General features: G+C 41.2%; 1 protein-coding gene across 1 annotated transcript; it reads right to left on the bottom strand.

The window, feature by feature from the left end:
• Positions 1-307: 307 nt before the first annotated feature.
• bud13 (BUD13 homolog) lies at positions 308-5,214 on the bottom strand. The gene is made up of 10 exons (XM_034201566.1): positions 5,040-5,214; positions 4,792-4,876; positions 4,141-4,225; positions 3,802-4,062; positions 3,197-3,462; positions 2,549-2,657; positions 2,247-2,385; positions 1,983-2,164; positions 1,798-1,879; positions 308-703 (listed from the first exon to the last, which is right to left on the bottom strand). The coding sequence occupies exons 1-10, from the start codon at positions 5,168-5,170 to the stop codon at positions 610-612; spliced, it is 1,434 nt and encodes a 477-aa protein (XP_034057457.1). The 5' UTR covers positions 5,171-5,214; the 3' UTR covers positions 308-609.
• Between the last annotated feature and the right edge of the window lie 13,149 nt (positions 5,215-18,363).

The raw sequence follows: 18,363 nt of genomic DNA, 5'->3' as shown, positions 1-18,363 counted from the left end.
CTATTGTAATATCATTTAATTAAACCATTTTAACTCCTCAGCTAGTTTTTTCAGAGCTTTCAATAATTTAGCCCTCATTTTCATCAACAGACAGAGTTTGCACAGTTGTAATGAAGATTGATCTGCTGAGAAGTGAGTTAAGTAACTGTTATAACTTCTGATAATTGCATACTACAAAGTAAACACTATTCTATATTTTGTTCAGTGAAATAAAGCTCAAATGTGAAATGACTCAATTCCAACTCTATCCCTTTACACTTCATATTTCTATTTCTGTATGTGACCACTTATGACACAGGACACAATGCTTTACCAAAACATTATTTAATAATAAAACAGTGAAAAACACATCTGTTTTGGCTCCACATCGACTTATTATTATAAAATAATTAAGATGCTGTCACTTCACTGCTATGTACAATTATTTTTTTGTTTTTTCACTTTGTTATAATCTAATAATTTCTCAATCCATTCAAAATGTGAGTTCTGTTGAATAGATGAGTCTTATACACAGCTTTTTGAACAGCCTCAAATCAGATGTTCTGGCTCATGTTTAGTTCTAGGGACACGTGGTCCTGCACTTCAGCTTGGCTCCAGATCTGATTCCCATTACATGTCCTCTACGCTCCATTTATAGGCCGCATCCTGGACTGCCTTTTTATCCGCGATTCGAGTGTAGCGTTTCTGTTCAAAACCATTTGACCTGCGAGACAAAAACAATTCAAATTCTGTTGTTAAATATCTAATCACACATTCAACTCCATAGTTGATTTGATGTACCAGAGCAAACCTTTAATTTAAAGGTCCCATGTCATGCTTTTCCGGTTGTTACCCGTCCCCTTGTGTGTTATTTAGCTTTTTATGCATGTAAACAGTCTACAAAGTCACAAACCCTCAAAGTACACCTTGTAGCGAGTAAAACTATAACACAGAAAATACCTGTCTATGCTGCCCCAGAACGCCTCGTTGGAGATTTTTCTTTTTCAATTTTTTCCTTCTGGGGAATACGGAGGTAACAAAGTCCAATTGGCGGAGCTCCGCACACACACTCGGAGCTCAGGCTGTGAGTGTGTGTGTGTGCTCAGGCTGAGCTACGTGGTGTCTCGCTGTCTCGCAGACCCCACGCAGCAACCAGGAAACGACACCAGTAATCCAGCTCACACTGTCCGCTCCTCGAGCCTCAAAGGGCGGAGCAGCTAGCCCCGCAACGTCCCGCCAACACGGCACCCAGACCCCACCCAGCATTCTCATCTGTTTGTCATTAATGGTGTCATTTTCTGGTTGCTAACAAACGCCATTGTAAAACATAAACACTGATGTTCAGCTGTAACAGTGGTTGACTAATCAGAACAGAGTGGGCGAGCTGACCAATCAGAACACAGTGGGCTCATAGGGAGGCGGGGGGGGGGGCAGGAGCTCCAACAAGGCGTGTAGGACAGAGAGTGAATACACATACTACAGAGATGCTGCATGAGAAAACCAATGTGATTTTGGAAAATTGAACAATGTAAATCTATTTTAGTAGACCTCAACAATGGAATTATGATCAGTAGAAATGGCCATATCATGGGACCTTTAATACATAGACAATTTAGAAAGGAGACAAAGTATTAAGAGTCAATTTCATGTATCGTCTCATGGGCTTTGGTAATGCCCCGCCTGAGACTAGCGGCAGGTCCTGAGTCTATACACTCTAATGGGAAATGTAAACTCAAACCCAGATTATGACCCTTTCTTTCCATTGACCACTTTTAGTCACTCCTTCACAGACTGACAGATACGAATATCACACTGTACCTGTCGCATCCATCCCAGCGATAACCTGGTAGAAGATCGAAGCGGTTTGGAGGTGGTGGAGGACCTTTATATCTAGGTTTGTCTGCAAAGTAAAACAAGAAAAAGGTTACAATATACACTATACATATATAGAAGGGAAAAACATTTAGCATCAGTCAACCCAGAGAACAAGGTGCTTAATTTACCATGTGTGTTTGAACTGCGGTCCTTTTTCTTTCTGAGCATTGCAGCCATTGGATCTCCTTCCCTCTGCTTATCTCTCAACATGCGATCAAGATCCTCGTCGTCGCGTTGACGTGCCAGCGGCTTGTGGGCTTCATGCATCGCATCTTCAAGTTTCTGCTGATACATCTGGCCCTGAGCCATCCTTGAAATACAAATAGATTGTAATCAACTTCATGGGGTCACTATCACACTTCTCAAATGTGTGGAATGTAATGCAGACGTACCCTCTTCCCCACTGAGCATATTTCTCATCTTTTGCTGCCTTTTCTCCAGCTTTCTTTAGCTTCTCTTCTCTCTCTGTATCCAAATCCCTCCTCTTACCAGTCTTGTCTCGGAACACTGTCTGGGCATTGCGTGATTGATCTAGTAAAAGCAGGAAAATAGATATGAAAGGTCATTTCCTGAATCACTGAACTTCAATAAAACACTTAGATGTTTGGATTAAGCATAGATAGTGAAGATGATCCAAATCTGGAATATCCACTGAGTTGTTCCATAATAATAATAAAGGAAGAAGTGAGCGAACCTTCCAGTGGCAGGTTGTTTCTGTCTCTGCGTCTGTTCTCCTCCTTCTCCTTTCTTAAAACATCTATTGAAACAAGACCTGACGTCCCACCAGAGAGCATCCTTGGGACCTAAAAAGAAGACATGAACAATTGCTGATTGGGTCTGATTGTTTGCATACACTGAATTATCAAGGAATATGATGTAATATTCGGGGCAGAATGGCGCAGTGGGCTGTGCGTTTGATCATCAGATCAAGGGGGAGTGCTGGGGAACTCCAGTTCGAAACCCGCTTCCGCCGCCACTGCATCAGGCCGTTGTGTCCTTGGGCAAGACACTTCACCCGAATTTGCTCCTGTGGGTATTGTCCACAGTACATGTATGATATCAATGTGTACTTGTAAAGCGCCTGGACGTTGTGGCGCAGTGGGCTGTGCATTGATCATCAGATCAAGGGGGCGAAACCCGCCGCCGCTGCGTCTGTAAAGCCGTTGTGTCCTTGGGCAAGACACTTCACCTGAATTTGCTCCTGTGGGTATTGTCCACAGTACATGACCATTACATGTATGTCTAATATGTATGTGTATCTATAAAGCACTTTGGGTCATGGAAAAAGCGCTATACGGAATTATTATTATTAATATGACTCTTTGAACTTCTCTTTGCTCACCTGGCCAGGCCTACGAGGTGGTGACAGATCTTCATCAGAGTCCTTTCCACCACGCGGTCGCCTTCTGGGTGGCGACTGGTCAGAATCAGAGCCCCGTTTTGTTTTGTTTTTCCTCCTTGGAGGGGATTGGTCCGAGTCTGCATCTTCTCCCTTAGGCAGCTTTTTTCTTGGAGGTGACTGGTCAGAGTCTGAATTGTGCCGATTCTGAGCTCTTTTTCCCAGTGTTGATTGCTGAGAATCAGGTGAGCGTTTTTTACTTGATGAATCTGACAAAAAAAAGGTGTTGTTAAGCGAAATGTTATTATAACAAAGCACTTAAACCATATGGAGTATGTTCTTATGTGGAAGAAGTGGAGTCTTTTCATAATGACTTCTAAAAAACTGACATTTGTTCCAGCAAAATTAAAAAGAGTTTTCCATTTGACTATCAATGGCCATACATTAGACAACTTTACGGGTATTTTCCAATATATTTCAATAAACTTGATATACTGAATACAAATCTTTGAAGGTTTTCTGTTTGGTGATGTCTTTTTTATGACTTTCCCCATCTTTTTTTCTCTCTGTTTTTATCCAGAAAAATTACTCCTCATCAACCTTCTCACCTTTACTTTCTGCCTTCCCCGATTTCTTGGACTGCCTAGGAGGTGACAAGTCTGGGGAGTCATGACGACCTCTTCCTTGAGGGGACATGTCTGGGGAGTCATGATGATCTCTTCCTTGAGGGGACATGTCTGGGGAGTCATGGCGACCTCTTCTTTGAGGGGATATGTCCGGAGAGTCATGGCGACTCCTGCTTGGTGCCTCTGACTCTTGCTGTTGATTATCTTCTCCTTCGACTTCTTCTGTGTCTTCATTTTCGTCAGCTGTTGGTAGAGGAGACCCAAATTAAATAAGCCTGTTTAGCGTGGATACAATACTTATCATGGGTACGTCCACATTACCTCCAATAACTTTCCATCTATGGCTGGTTCTGAAGGCTTCCAGCTGTTTCACATCCGCTGGTCTTTCGTCAATCATCTCAGCAATCTAAGCAGGCAAACGCAAGAGGGGACATTTCAAGAGAGTGTTTGGAAAGTATCACAGAAACAGCCTATATAAGTCATCTACATAACATGGTAGACATTTGTTTAATACCTCTGCTTGTATTGAAGCATTACAGTCAGTGTGTGGCAGATCAATAAGCAGGACTTGAATTTCACAATGTTCTCAAATATTATGGATGTAACCATTAAAATAAAAGTATTGTCTGACGTCTTTGTCCCAATATAATAAGTATATCTTAATTTAAATGTAAATACATAATGAGGGTTTTAAAGTTTTTAACCCGTATTCTATGCCCCACTAATTCAAAATGACGATCATTTACTTGTTTTTTATAAAAGTGATTACATACTTTTCAAAAACATTTTCTACATTCAATTGCAGGTTTAAGACACAAACATAACAAATACGTTATAACCTGGTGATTACTTAATATCATACAATGACAGTAGTACACGGTATGTTTACATGAATAAGTCAGCGTGCTAATCACTGCATGTGAATGAATGGACACAGGCTAGCCAGCTAAATAAAGTTAGCTAACTTCTTACCACTGGAGCTTCCTCTTCGTCTTCTTCATCCTCCTCCTCATTGATCATCTGTTTCCAGTCTATGTCATCGTCCACAATTGTAAGTCTTGAAGAACGGAAGGAACAGTAAGTATAGTTATGAACACTTTTCATTCAACCAAAATAAGTTTTATGCAGCGACAGCAACGGCCACTTCAGTTAGCTTAGCGGCTATCACTCACAGACAAATTGCTAACAGAGGCTTGATACAAACCTTCACAACGACTCACCTTTTATCTGAAACCGGACGCCGTTTCTTTTTAGGCTTCCCCTTTGACTTCTTGCCATCTTCGTCAGCGGATAAATAACGTTTTAGGTACTCAGCTTTAGACAGCTCCAGTCCTTTAGCTGAAGCGGCCATTGTTGTGTTGTCGGAAACTACGGATAGCACCAAGTACCAAAAATGTCAAAAACCAGATGAGAAGTTATGTTAGCAGCTAAGGGCTAGCGTGTGTGCGCGCGTGCGCGTGTGTGTGTCAGTGCCAACAATTGGTTCAGATTTAAAAACACTGCAAGAACAAGGGATTTGCAGTGGGTTTGTTCCCCACACACTTTTGCTTTTTAATCACCTTTTCATAGAGTTTCGGAGTGAACAAAGTGAAGTTGTTACAAAAGGAAAGTCTTAGATTTACCATTCTTCATTTGGGGGCTGTAGAAGTTGTTGATACTTCTTAGAACACGCATGTGTGTATGTACAAGGAATACACAATGCATAGGCAAGTGGTGGCTTTATTCAGCCAGGACCACAGCATGTACAGTGAACATGTACATTGCATGCCGACTACCAACTGAATGCATAAACCCTTGATAATAAATGTGTTAAATTAATTGACCAATTATTTAATGTTGCATTATCTTTAAAATAAGAAATTAAAGGTCAAAAATGGATTTTGTTTTCCAAGGGCCTCTCCTTTCCTTCACAGGCCTACACTTTAAATCATGAAACTTCAAAATCATAGCATCAATGTAAAGGTTCTACTTGAGCCCAATTTAAATACCATAAAGAAAGTATTGAAGCCAGCTCAAGCCAAATGTCAAATGTATTTAGTTAACAGTTGTTTTGATTTAATTTAAAAACGAGCTTCCTTCGAGTTCAGTCACACACACACACACACACACACACACACACACACACACACACACACACACACACACACACACACACACACACACACACACACACACACACACACACACACACACACACACACACACACACACACACACACACACACACACACACACACACACACACACACACACACACACACACACACACACACACACACACTACAATTATTATATTACATGGGGTAAATAAGATATAATAAATAAATAACTTTTACTTATAATAATGATAATTTTGTTCACAACATTACACCTGTCCTCTAATCTCTACTAGGATAAGTGTGCATGTTTGGGTGTCTTAACGCTTAAATGTACCTAATCTTGTTATCCCTTTCATTGCAGAGCTGGGGAAATGGTATATTTAATAGATTCTGATCCGTGCAAGTCCAATTTTGACCGACATTAGTTCTAATGTTAATTTGAATTCAACCCATAAGTAATTATTTAAAGTAACTCTAAATGTCCTATGATGATGGATTAGTGTTCAATTTTTTCCAAATTGAATTTGAACAAAAGTGAGATATTTCCTATGAATACAGCTGCTAGTGCTAAGAAGGATCCTTTGCACAACTTTCCCTTCAGAGTGGCCCAACATAGCTTTACGTACTGGGTATCAATATTACACATGTGCGTGCTCATAGCACGTTTCCTATGTTTCCCAATCTACCTAATGATTCCACTTTGGATGTTTTCTTGACACCATTTCTAACTTTGAAAGGCTCAATTTCCCATATTTACAACCAAATTCATCTTTTGCAGCCGGAGTCATTAAACTCTATAAAGACCGCTTGGGAGGAGGATTTGGGTGAACCAATACCGGATGAGGTATGGGAGGAGATTCTAGGACGTGTACACAAATGTTCAAGTTGTGTAAGACATGGTCTTATTAAATGTAAACTACTACACTGTATTTATTATACTAAGCCCTGTTTTGCTAGGATCTATGACAGTGTATCACCAGCCTGTGATAGATGTCGACAATCTCCTGCGGACCTCATCCATATGTTCTGGCTTTGCCCATCCTCACATACGTATTGGGTAGAGATTTTTTCGGAGCTAATTGGGGCCCCATTGGCACCGAAGGCTCTTACTGCATTGTTTGGGGTCTCCCCCTCTTCACCCTCCCTCCCTAAGTCCAAGAGAGATATGATAGCTTTTACCACCCTACTGGCTATATTGATACCCAGTACGTAAAGAAATATCTCACTTTTGTTCAAATTCAATTTGGAAAAAATTGAACACTAATCCATCATCATAGGACATTTAGAGTTACTTTAAATAATTACTTATGGGTTGAATTCAAATTAACATTAGAACTAATGTCGGTCAAATTTGGACTTGCACGGATCAGAATCTATTAAATATACCATTTCCCCAGCTCTGCAATGAAAGGGATAACAAGATTAGGTACATTTAAGCGTTAAGACACCCAAACATGCACACTTATCCTAGTAGAGATTGGAGGACAGGTGTAATGTTGTGAACAAAATTATCATTATTATATGTAAAAGTTATTTATTTATTATATCTTATTTACCCTATGTCCACCTAATATCAATTCAAACACCATGACACAATTCCATCAGATTAATGATAAAAACCTAGAGGACATTATTCAACTTCTGAAATCCTCCTCCTGCTGCCTTGATATTATTCCAACAGGATTTTTCAAAGATGTTTTGCCTTGCATGGCCTCAGATCTACTTCATATAGTAAACAAATCTCTTCACTCAGGTATTTTTCCACAGGCCCTGAAAACTGCAGTCATTAAACCGCTCTTTAAAAAGAATAATCTAGATGCTTCAGTAATGAACAATTACAGGCCCATATAAAACCTGCCATTTCTAGGTAAAATCATTGAAAAAGTTGTTTTTCAACAGTTGAGTAATTTCTTGCATTTAAATAGTTGTTTCGATGTGTTCCAGTCAGGCTTTCGTCCAAACCACAGCACTGAGACTGCTCTTGTAAAGGTCTTCAATGACATCCACTTAAACACAGACAGTGGCAGAACTTCAGTGTTAGTATTATTAGATCTCAGTGCTGCGTTTGACACTGTTGACCACAGCATATTACTAGACCGACTAGAAAACTGGGTGGGACTTTCGGAAACAGTTCTGAATTGGTTTGAATCCTACTTAAAGGACAGAAAAAACTTTGTTTCTATAGGTAAATACACATCTGAGTTGACAAATATGACATGTGGGGTACCTCAAGGCTCCATCTTGGGGCCTCTTCTCTTTAACATCTACATGCTACCACTGGCTCAGATAATGAAAAACAATCAAATAAGTTACCATAGCTATGCGGATGACACATACATTTACATAACAATTTCACCAGGAGACTATGCTCCAATTCAAACACTCAGTAAGTGCATTGAACAAATCAATGACTGGATGTGTCAGAACTTTCTCCAATTAAACAAAGATAAAACTGAGGTAATGGTTTTTGGAGCCAAGGCAGAACGTATAAAAGTTAGCGCTGAGCTTCAGTGTGCAATGTTCAAAACAACAGATAAAGCCAGAAATCTAGGTGTAGTCATGGACTCTGACCTGAGTTTCAACAGTCACATTAAAACAGTTACTAAATCAGGCTACTATCACCTAAAGAATATATCTAGGATTAAAAGACTAATGTCACAGCAGGATTTGGAAAAACTTGTCCATGCTTTTATCTTCAGTAGACTCGACTACTGTAATGGTGTCTTCACAGGTCTCACTAAAAAATCTATTAGAAAGCTGCAGCTGATTCAGAACGCTGCTGCTCGAGTCCTCACTAACACTAAGAAAGTGGATCACATCACTCCAGTTCATGTAAGTTACGGCTGTGCTGATAATAAATGCCCGTCCTTAACGATATTCTGTGTTTGGCATGGTTTGTTTTTAAGTTACGGGTCTTCCCACGAGCCACTACCACTTGGTAGGGGGACGGGTCGTAACATATGGGGGCTCGTCCAAAGGCTGTCTCGGGCAGGTGCCGGTGTACTGAGAGTGTTTCTTTCTAGAACGGCCCTTGACAGCATATATTTTTGATTTGTGTGTGCAGTGTAGGGTGGCTAGAATGATAGCCTAGCTGGTTTTGTTTTTGTTTTTTTCTTTGGAGTGAGTTTAGGTTGGATTTTGCATTATGGAGTTTGATCTAGAGGGGTTTGCTAGTGGTCCGACTCGGGAGAAGTTGGACGCCTGTAGTAAAGCCCAACTAGAGCTAATCGCAGGCAGATTTGACGTTGCAATTAGTAAACAACACAAGAAGCAGGTCATTAAGGAACAGCTGTTGGCTGCACTGATAGAGCGGGAAGTGTTATCAGAGATCTGATCTGTGATCTTCAGCTTCAGCTGGAGCTACGAAAGTTGATGATTAGAGAGAAGGAGATTGACAACAAACTGAGAGAGAAGGAGATCGACTGTAATCTCGAAATCAGGAAACTAGAGAAGTCTAATCGGATGCTTCGTTTGAAGGAGCTGGAGTTATCGACATTAACGCACCGAACTCAGCAGTTGGGCTCCGCACATCCTCATGAGTTTGATGTGGGTAAATACACACGATTTATTCCAGTATTCAGTGAGAGGGACGTGGATAATTTTTTTATTCTTTTTGAACGGGTTGCAACAACCTTGAAGTGGCCTAGGAATGTGTGGACTGTGATGCTGCAGTGTGTTCTCACGGGAAAAGCTCAGGAGGTATATGCTGCATTGTCTGATGAGGTCAACCGGGATTATGGGCAGGTAAAAGCAGCAATTCTGCGCGCCTATGAGCTGGTGCCAGAGGCGTATCGTCAGGTTTCGCAGTTTTAGAAAAAGGGATTCTCAAGCTTATGTGGAGTTCGCCCGTGAGAAAGAGGGGCTGTTTGATCGGTGGTGCTCGTCGACGGGGGTAAGATCTCTAGAGGAACTGAGAACGTTGATGCTCATGGAGGAATTTAAAAACTGTTTGCCTGACAGAGGAGCCACATATATAAATGAGCAAAAACCTATGAAACTGTCTGATGCTGCGGTTTTGGCTAACGAGTATGTCCTCACTCACAAGTCTGTCTTCGGTGAGAGGGATAGCGCGCAGGCCCGGTTTGGTGACAACAAGGTCAGGGAAAGCTCCACTAACGTGCTGTTACAGGGCAGCATGCCGAGAGCTGTGGAGGAAAAGGCGAGGGAGGTGAATTGGGGAACCAGAGATAGCCCAGTGTGTTATTTCTGCAAGAAAATAGGTCCTATTGTTGCGAATTGTTATGCTTTGCGGGATGAGGAGAAGCCTGTAAAGACGGTCGCTTTGGTGAGTACTTCAAAGCCAGGGTCTCTCAAATCTGAACTGGAAGTTTTTGCTCCGTTTCTCATGGAGGGAATGGTGTCTTTACCGGGGAAGAACAACAGGGTTCCAGTGACCATTTTGAGGGATACAGCAGCTTCGCAATCCTTTATGATAAGGGGTGTGTTGCCCCTCTCTGAGGAGTCTGCTGTGGGTTCGGGTGTTCTTGTGAAGGGGTTTGGTATGCAGTGTGTGGGTTCGCCATTGCATAATATTCATCTTGAGTCAGATCTGGTCACAGGTCCGGTAACTGTCGGGGTTCGGCCATGTCTTCCCATTGAAGGGGTAGATTTGGTCTTGGGGAATGATTTAGCCGGTGGCAGAGTGCTCGTTAAGCCGGGAGTGAATGCGGTGGCAGTCACCCGCGACAGTTTTACAGCGTCGGCTACGGGATTGGACAGACCGGTCAGGGATTCTCCATCATGGCGTGAGGGTGGGAAATCAGGTACGATAAGCCCTGGGGCTGTTCATAACCCTGTCGCTGCCTGTGTGGAGGCACTGTCCAGTGCTAAAAGTGACACCCCTGTCACCTCGGAGGCCCCGATCGCTGCGGAGACTCTGGCCAATATGGAGTCTCATTTGGCACACTTGCCTGATGCGCAGCGTGCAGACGTATTGGAGCTGATCGTGAGGTGGAGCGCCCTGTGTTGTACCGCTCCGGGAAATTCAATCCCCACCAGCGGGTGTGTTCCACCATTGGTTCCACAGTCGAAAAGGAAGCACTGGCTATGGTTCTGGCTCAACCACTTGGAGGTGTTACTGTTCTTAAAATGTCGCAGTGGTTGCAATTTTTTGTGTGTGTTTTGACTGATATGTAGCCCGTTCGGTGTGTGGAGTGGTTGAGCACGTCTGTCGACTTAAAGTCGATTGTTGTGATTGTTTTGTTTGTTTAAAAAAAAAAAAAAATCACTAACTCATGGTGGGGGTGTTACGTGCTTGTGTTGCTTTTCTCTGTCTCTCTGCTGCTCAGGTACACCTGGTCCGCCCCTGGCTCCACCTCCCCCAGGTGTCATTCAGCCGGGGACTTTAAAAGGAGAAGCTGGAGGAGAAGAGGCTCTCTTTTCCTGCCCTGATGCCGAGGGATTATATCCGTGGATTTCCTCTCACCCCACGTGTGGATCCATTATTCTTTTGCTGTCTTATACTGTGTGAACTCTGGAGGATGTTAGTGTAGGATTTTTCGCGGCTTTGGTTTTTTCCCAGTAGGTTGTGTTAGATCTCTGGGTAGAGGAGGGAAGTCTGGGTCCTACGGCCCATGGTGTGGCTGGCCCAGGCCCCCTTCTTCCTTTTTGTTTGTTTATTGCCGTCCTCCAGACTTGGTTCCTTTTTGCCGGTAGGCATGTAAGTTACGGCTGTGCTGATAATAAATGCCCGTCCTTAACGATATTCTGTGTTTGGCATGGTTTGTTTTTAAGTTACGGGTCTTCCCACAAGCCACTACCACTTGGTAGGGGGACGGGTCGTAACAATCTGGAACAAACTCCCAGAAAACTGCAGGTCCGCTGCAACTCTGACTACTTTTAAATCCAGGCTGAAGACTTTTCTTTTTGTCGCTGCTTTTAATTGAACTATTTACATCTTAAACTGTACTGTAACTTTTATCCATGTATTTTTTCTTTTAATGTTTATTTTATTGTCTTTTCTTTTTAATGACTGATTTTAAATGCAATTTTCTTAATGTCTTTCGTTGTTTGTAAAGCACTTTGAATTGCCTTGTGTTGAAAGGTGCTATATAAATAAACTTGCCTTGGCTAGAAGGTTGATATTGACCAAATGGAAAGATACTGTACCTCCATCTCACTGGATAAGAGACATCCTTTTTTTCCTGAAGATGGAAAGGATTAGGTTTTCTTTTGGCTCCTCAAATACATTTGGGAAAATATGGGGCCCTTTTTTCAAATTTGTTAAGAGGATGAAGTTCCTGATTAAACTTTTGCATTTTGGAGGGGTCCCAAGTTACACTGGACGGTGTTAGGGATTAATTTTGTCTTTACTCCTTAGACATTTAACTTTATTTTGTGTGTTGACATGTACGACCATCCCTGCTTCTAATCTCCCGTAAGGAATGTGTTGATGCAGTCGTATGTTGATACTAGGTTTTACAGCTTGACCTACAGTCAAGTGGAGGGTTTTGCGAGTGTGAGAACGCTAGTTTCTAAGCTCCAGAGATGGGAGAGACATCTTCTCCGGCCGATGCTTGTATTAAATCTCAGTGTTTGACATCAGAACTCCTGCTCGTCCCGTGTCTCCTTCATGAGTCGGTGACTCCCACTGCATTGCTACACAGAAGTTTCCTCCACAGATGGGTTGTCACGGGGAGGAGGTGCTGCCATACTGACATGTATTGTTTATTTTATTTCTTTTGTATGTCTGTTTGTCTTCTGTCTGTGTGGGATTTTGTTTGCCTTGGTGTTAAGCAGTATTTACATTGTTACTCTACCTATTTTTCTATAAAGTGAAGATTTGTTTACCTACTTTTGATAGATGATCTGATAGAATAACTGTATGCTGTTGAAAAAACCCAATAAACAAAGAAAGAAAGAAAAACTTTCTGCATCAAACAATGCTCAAGTATGCAAGTTAAATTTGGTTAGCTAACATATTAACAAAAATGGTAGAAAGTAGTGCAAGTTAATTAACTGAACGGTAACAGGAATGTGGTAAATGTGAATGCATAATAAGAAGTAACACATATATTCCTTTTTATACAGTAATTAAAGGTAAAATGACAGTATTATGAACAAAACAATATGTGACTATGTTTCACATAATATCAAATCTAATGTCAGATGTCATGTTGTAAAACCAAAACATGTGATGGAGTGTGTCTACTTGTTTACCTGCTCTGTAGATCATCTTGGGATTACCACCCTACATGGAAACATCGAATACACCTGCAGTAATGCTAATGATGTGAAACATTTGCCTTTTTAGTAACACTTTACTCAAACTTGATGGAGCTGGTCTACATGACGCAGCTTTAAAAGAAATGTCCGTCCCTATTATTTCCATCTTTGTCCAATTAATTCACAACAAATCAATGTCTGGTTTTAATTAGCCTCCCTTTATTGAAAACAAATGTTGTGACTTCCAAAGTATTATTTACATGAGAAGTTATTCAGTCTATTTGGGTGTGCCTCCTCAGAAAAAAACACATCTCTAAACATTTCTGTTGAGTTATCTTCATTCTTTCTGGTCAAAGAGAGTTAAGAAAACATTTTAAACTATTGTTGTGCTTTTGGGAGGGAAACAAGAGAGATGCATTTGTAAGCTATAGGCAACATCTAATATACATGTGGGTGTTATTGTTGTTGTTATCAGATGCGTAGGTGTGGTTGGATATGGGTGTGCCAGCAGAAGCCTGTAGGGTTTGTTTAGCTGTGTGTTTGATAGAAGAAGAGCAGCAGACAAACGATCCAGGAGCCAGCACTCTTCAGAAACATGGCTGAACACTGGACAACTTGTTCTGCAGAGGAAGAAAAGTTGGATGACAAAATGTTCTCAAATGTGTCTCCCACTCACTTTTTCTCACGCTCACTTGCTCAGATCCACACACACACAAAGCCGATCCACCTACCTTTTTCCACGCTGATGCTGGCCACCTCCCCAGACATTTTGCACATGTACGTAGTGGTGTGGAGTGTGTCTGTGTAGCCGGTCAGGATCATCCTGTAGCCCTGAGGATCCAGCTCCTCCACGTAGCTTTTGTTTTTGAACTCCTTATCTGCAGATGAACCGGACACATTGGTGTTAATGACGTACTCTTTGGTTCCTGTGGACCAAGAGAACTCATAGCTGGCAATCTGGCTGGGCTTGGGCGGAATCAGACAGTCAACTCTGAGGTCGTTGTCATCTTCAACACACACGGAGATCCGATCGCACTGTGCTGGGATCAGCAGAACTGTGGCAAAACAATAAAAGAGCAAATGATAAACCCAGTGGAATTGAGCAGATTTATATTTAAATGTAAACCTTATTATTATATGGCCTTGAGATACAACAAAGAAGAAATATTAAGTTATACAAAATAAATCTTACCTCCCAGCACTCCAAATACAAACAGAGACTTGAGCATGATGGAAAAGCACCCATCCAACTTTATTAAAGACAGAAAAGCAAATTACATAGAGCATCTTTAAATATTATACGATCTAAATTGTTAATGTCCTCTAGTTGCCTTCAGAATTTGACTAGATGCAACTTAGATGAAACAAATGTTTTCTATATTTGTAAAACTGTTATTCACATTTTCCAACGCTCTTGACACAGTTTTACATTAATTTATCCATATGCAACGTCTCATGACACAAATTAATTATTTTTGTTTACACATCTCTGCACTTGGGCATTTTCTGCTATCATGTCCGTCATTCCCTTATATTCTTTTACGGCATTCCTAGGCGTTATATGTTCATAACTATTCCCATAGCTGGAGCTGAACATCTTAGAGGAGACTTACCTCTCGTCAGGGCTGGATGATGTAGTTTCTGCCTGCGTGTTCCTGTCCGGCTGGATGATAAAAAGCTGTCGGCTTTAGTGTGCAGCAATATAGAGCATCATACGAGATGATGTGGAGAAATACAGAGAGGTAGAGGAGAGAGGGAGGGACGAGGGTGGACCACAGAGCGCTGATTCGTCATGTTCTCCTCTGCAGTGTCTGACGGAGGACACAATGTAGGGCTGAAAAACTCTGTCAGCATCATTTTCACAGGAAGCATATATGACCTTATTACATTTCCTCTCTGGTCCTCTGCTCACCTTGTCTCATTTGCAAAGCTCTTCTCATACAGATGTTCACTTTATGTTTATCTCTATGTGGTATTCTCCCTTATCTATTCAGTTATGCTGCTGTTATACTTCCTATTTTACTTTGACAGAGATTCGTTCTTATAAGATGCTCTATTTAACGAGCACATTACGTACTATACACTCTAGATTTACTATTTTAAAAATATTTGTAAAGATCATTTAAAGATATATGTCCTTTAATTGACATTCTGTTTGAAAATCCACATTACCACAGGGTGGTACCACAGCAGGCATACTTGCCAACCCTCCCCATTTTCGCGGGAGACTCCCGATTTCATAGCCCTCTCCCGGTTTCCTCCCGGGGTCATATTTCTCCCGCATTTCTGACAAAATCAGATTTACTCAGGACTGTTTCCACTCGGACTTTAATACAGCTACACCATTCTCTGGTTTCCATGGTAGCGCGTCTCTTTAGTCACAGAAAACAGAACAAGAATCGACAACTCTACCCTCTGCTCACTCCTTTCCTGTAAAATACAGGTCCAGCCCAACCCAAGCCCCCCCCCCCCCCCCGTGGTGGTTTTGAAATGCTCCCGATTTCTGAGGTCTCAAGGTTGGCAAGTATGACCACAGGGTGTGACCCCCAGACATTTCTAGCATTTCTAGCACCGCTCAGTGTCTCCACCCTGAGGCCATAATAGGAATTTCACAGAGTAAATTGGAAGCAGCTACAGTAAATAAAGCATGCATCACAAGGTTCCAGGGTTTAACTATGGGATGTTGAGTTGTTGTTGTTGTTGTTGTTGTTGTTGTAGGTGGATGGCTATGACCAATATCATCCAATGAAGGACTTATTTTTTGAAAGTGAGGGGGCTAAATGCTACAATGACATAGATGAAGATATATTAAGCGTGAAAAAAAAGTAATGTTGTCTTAAATTACTTTTAAAGGTCCCCTATTATACTGTTTTTCATAAATATATTATAGGTCTCAAATATATACAAAACATGTCTCTGAAGTGTTTGGCTCCAAATACCAAATAGATCATTGTTTCAGCCCTGTTGTGCTGATTCTCTGTCTGTTACTTTGGATGAGAATAAGGAGCCACTCCCCACGTCCCTCTGAGAGATATTGGGGGGGGGATTACCTTGGTTGGTGATTGGCTAATGGTTACACAAGCCAAAAAATCGTTATGACATCAAAGTGGCCATAATCTGATCAGCTCATTTCCAGACAGGTTTTCACAAAGGGGACACATGTTTATGTATAAAAGACATGGAAAAAGTGGATTTTGCCTAATAGGTGACCTTTAAGGTAAACTTAAGAAAATGTACTTCTTTTACTTAATTCACAATCACAGATCACTGGGCTGTTTGAAGCATGCTTTGTGCAGAAGGCAGGAAAACAACTCCCTGACGTGTATCTCACCTGAACCTGGTAAACAGAAAACCCAGACAAGAAAAGGAAAGTCAGAGTTGTAATAGGCTACTATTAAAATGTAAAGAACATCAAGACAGATGAGGACACAGTGAACACAGTGAACTTATATCATTGGTTATTGACAAAAGGCTTAATGACTGTTATCCCTTCTTCTTTACAATGTTGCTGAAACAAAACTCAGCCAAATAATTAGTAATTTGTTGTTGATTGAAACAGTTTGATGGCATCCTGTAATTAGATTGCATATCCCGCTCTCTCACAGATATATAAATTATATATGAATGCGGTTGAAATACATGCAGCAAAATGTTTGTCTGGAAATAAATGCCTGCTGGAACACATTTCTCTTTAGCTTATCAGAGACAGACATTTCATGGTGCTGCCCACATTAAATGTCTTTCTCTTTCATCTTCAGGCACATTCAGACACAGCCTCCGACTCTTCCCTCCCACACCAAATATGTTAAGTCTCGATTTCTGTAATTTCTCTCCTTTCTACCGCGGTAGCCTCCTCTTCAATTAAACTGGACATGCAGGCTATTTGCCCTTACGGCTTTGCTGTTATGTCTTTCCACAAATAGATTCAGTGTATGTAACTGTTGAACTCTTATACATATACATTGCTGGATATTTAAGCACACTAATCTTATGCTGTATGTCCATGAGCCCCAAAGGTCTAAAGTGGCTTTACCATAGCTTATCACCTTTAAGCCATTAGTTTTATCTTGCGTACCCTTCACACTCTCATTTTGAATCGCTTTGAGATGGTTTGATTTCAATTTTGGGCTGAGATAAATAGGTATACTTATCTTTGGGTTTTTGGGTTAAACACAAAATTGTGTTCTTTTTGGGGTAGCTTAAACACATTTAACACAGTTTACCTAGTAGCTTATCCACTTCCTTAAAAAATCTGCTTCGGGGATGTGGAGTAAAGGAGTAAATCCAAAGTTTGGTCACAATGATAGGACTTTGATTCAGTGACCTGCGAGCAATATGGGAATATATCACATGCCCATTTGACATAATTAATAACATTATGATCAAATATAGCATCTAAAATATGATTAGACCATTTTATTATTCGCCTCTTTCAGACATATTTTCATTTTAATAAAGCACCACTAAAAATAGACCTCATTATTTCTGAGGATATCTGGTCAACCTTAAAAGTTATCCCACTTTAAAGTGAGCTTGGGTTGTTGTTGTTGTGAGTTTGGGGGCTAATCCCAGCCCCTTTCACTTTAATCAGCAGGTTGCCAGCAAGACACGGGAGTTTAGCCTGGTAGAAGTATTTATTCACCAACAATTAACTGTACACACACTGCACCACTACACACAGCTACGTAATTTCTATTCCCAAAATATGCCACCTCTATTTCTCAGCACACTCAACAACATCAGCGAGAATGCCAGAAGCGTCCTGCGAGATATATCGATGTTTTCTCACTGATGATATTGGATTGGTGATCATTGAATCGATATATGATATCGATTGACTGTTAGACCTATAATGTGGAGCACTCATAAAGGAATTTTTCGTATTTCGAATCGACTGAATAATATATATAGTGCAAAAAAGTGTTCACTGCCCCTCTAAAAAAGGAGGAGGCAAAATATAGGATATTATAAGTAAAAAGCACCAATCAGAAGGCAAATGAGTGTGCACAAATGATCAAATCAGGAGAAAACCTAAGTAATGGGAGATAAGGAGTTATTAAAAGTGTTGTTGTCCTGACCGAGGCTCGGTTACCCATTCATATTAATTGGGGGGGGGGGCAGCAGTCCCTGGGAGCTTCTTCCTGTGTTTACATCCCTGTCTGGGCGACCTCATTGCTTCTATTGAGTCTGCTCATTTAAAATAGCCTGACTGAGCCTTTCTTTAACTGTGCACACTAGCGGTGTCCAACCCTCACACAGTGACAGAGAGTTGTCGCTCGGG

The sequence above is a fragment of the Gymnodraco acuticeps genome, unplaced genomic scaffold (assembly GCF_902827175.1).
Source record: "Gymnodraco acuticeps unplaced genomic scaffold, fGymAcu1.1, whole genome shotgun sequence".
NCBI classification, from domain to species: domain Eukaryota; kingdom Metazoa; phylum Chordata; class Actinopteri; order Perciformes; family Bathydraconidae; genus Gymnodraco; species Gymnodraco acuticeps.
The sequence above is the reverse complement of the archived record's forward strand: the minus strand, read 5'-3'. Positions and strand labels throughout refer to the sequence as shown.

Bases quoted from the DNA above. Each gene is read 5' to 3' on its own strand.
- bud13 (XM_034201566.1), bottom strand. From the start codon at position 5,170: ATGGCCGCTTCAGCTAAAGGACTGGAGCTGTCTAAAGCTGAGTACCTA. The intron at 4,226-4,791 runs GTAAGAAGTTAG...TTGCCTGCTTAG, and splicing joins ACGAAGAGGAAGCTCCAGTG to ATTGCTGAGATGATTGACGA. The intron at 2,165-2,246 runs GTACGTCTGCAT...TTGTATTTCAAG, and splicing joins TATGCTCAGTGGGGAAGAGG to GATGGCTCAGGGCCAGATGT.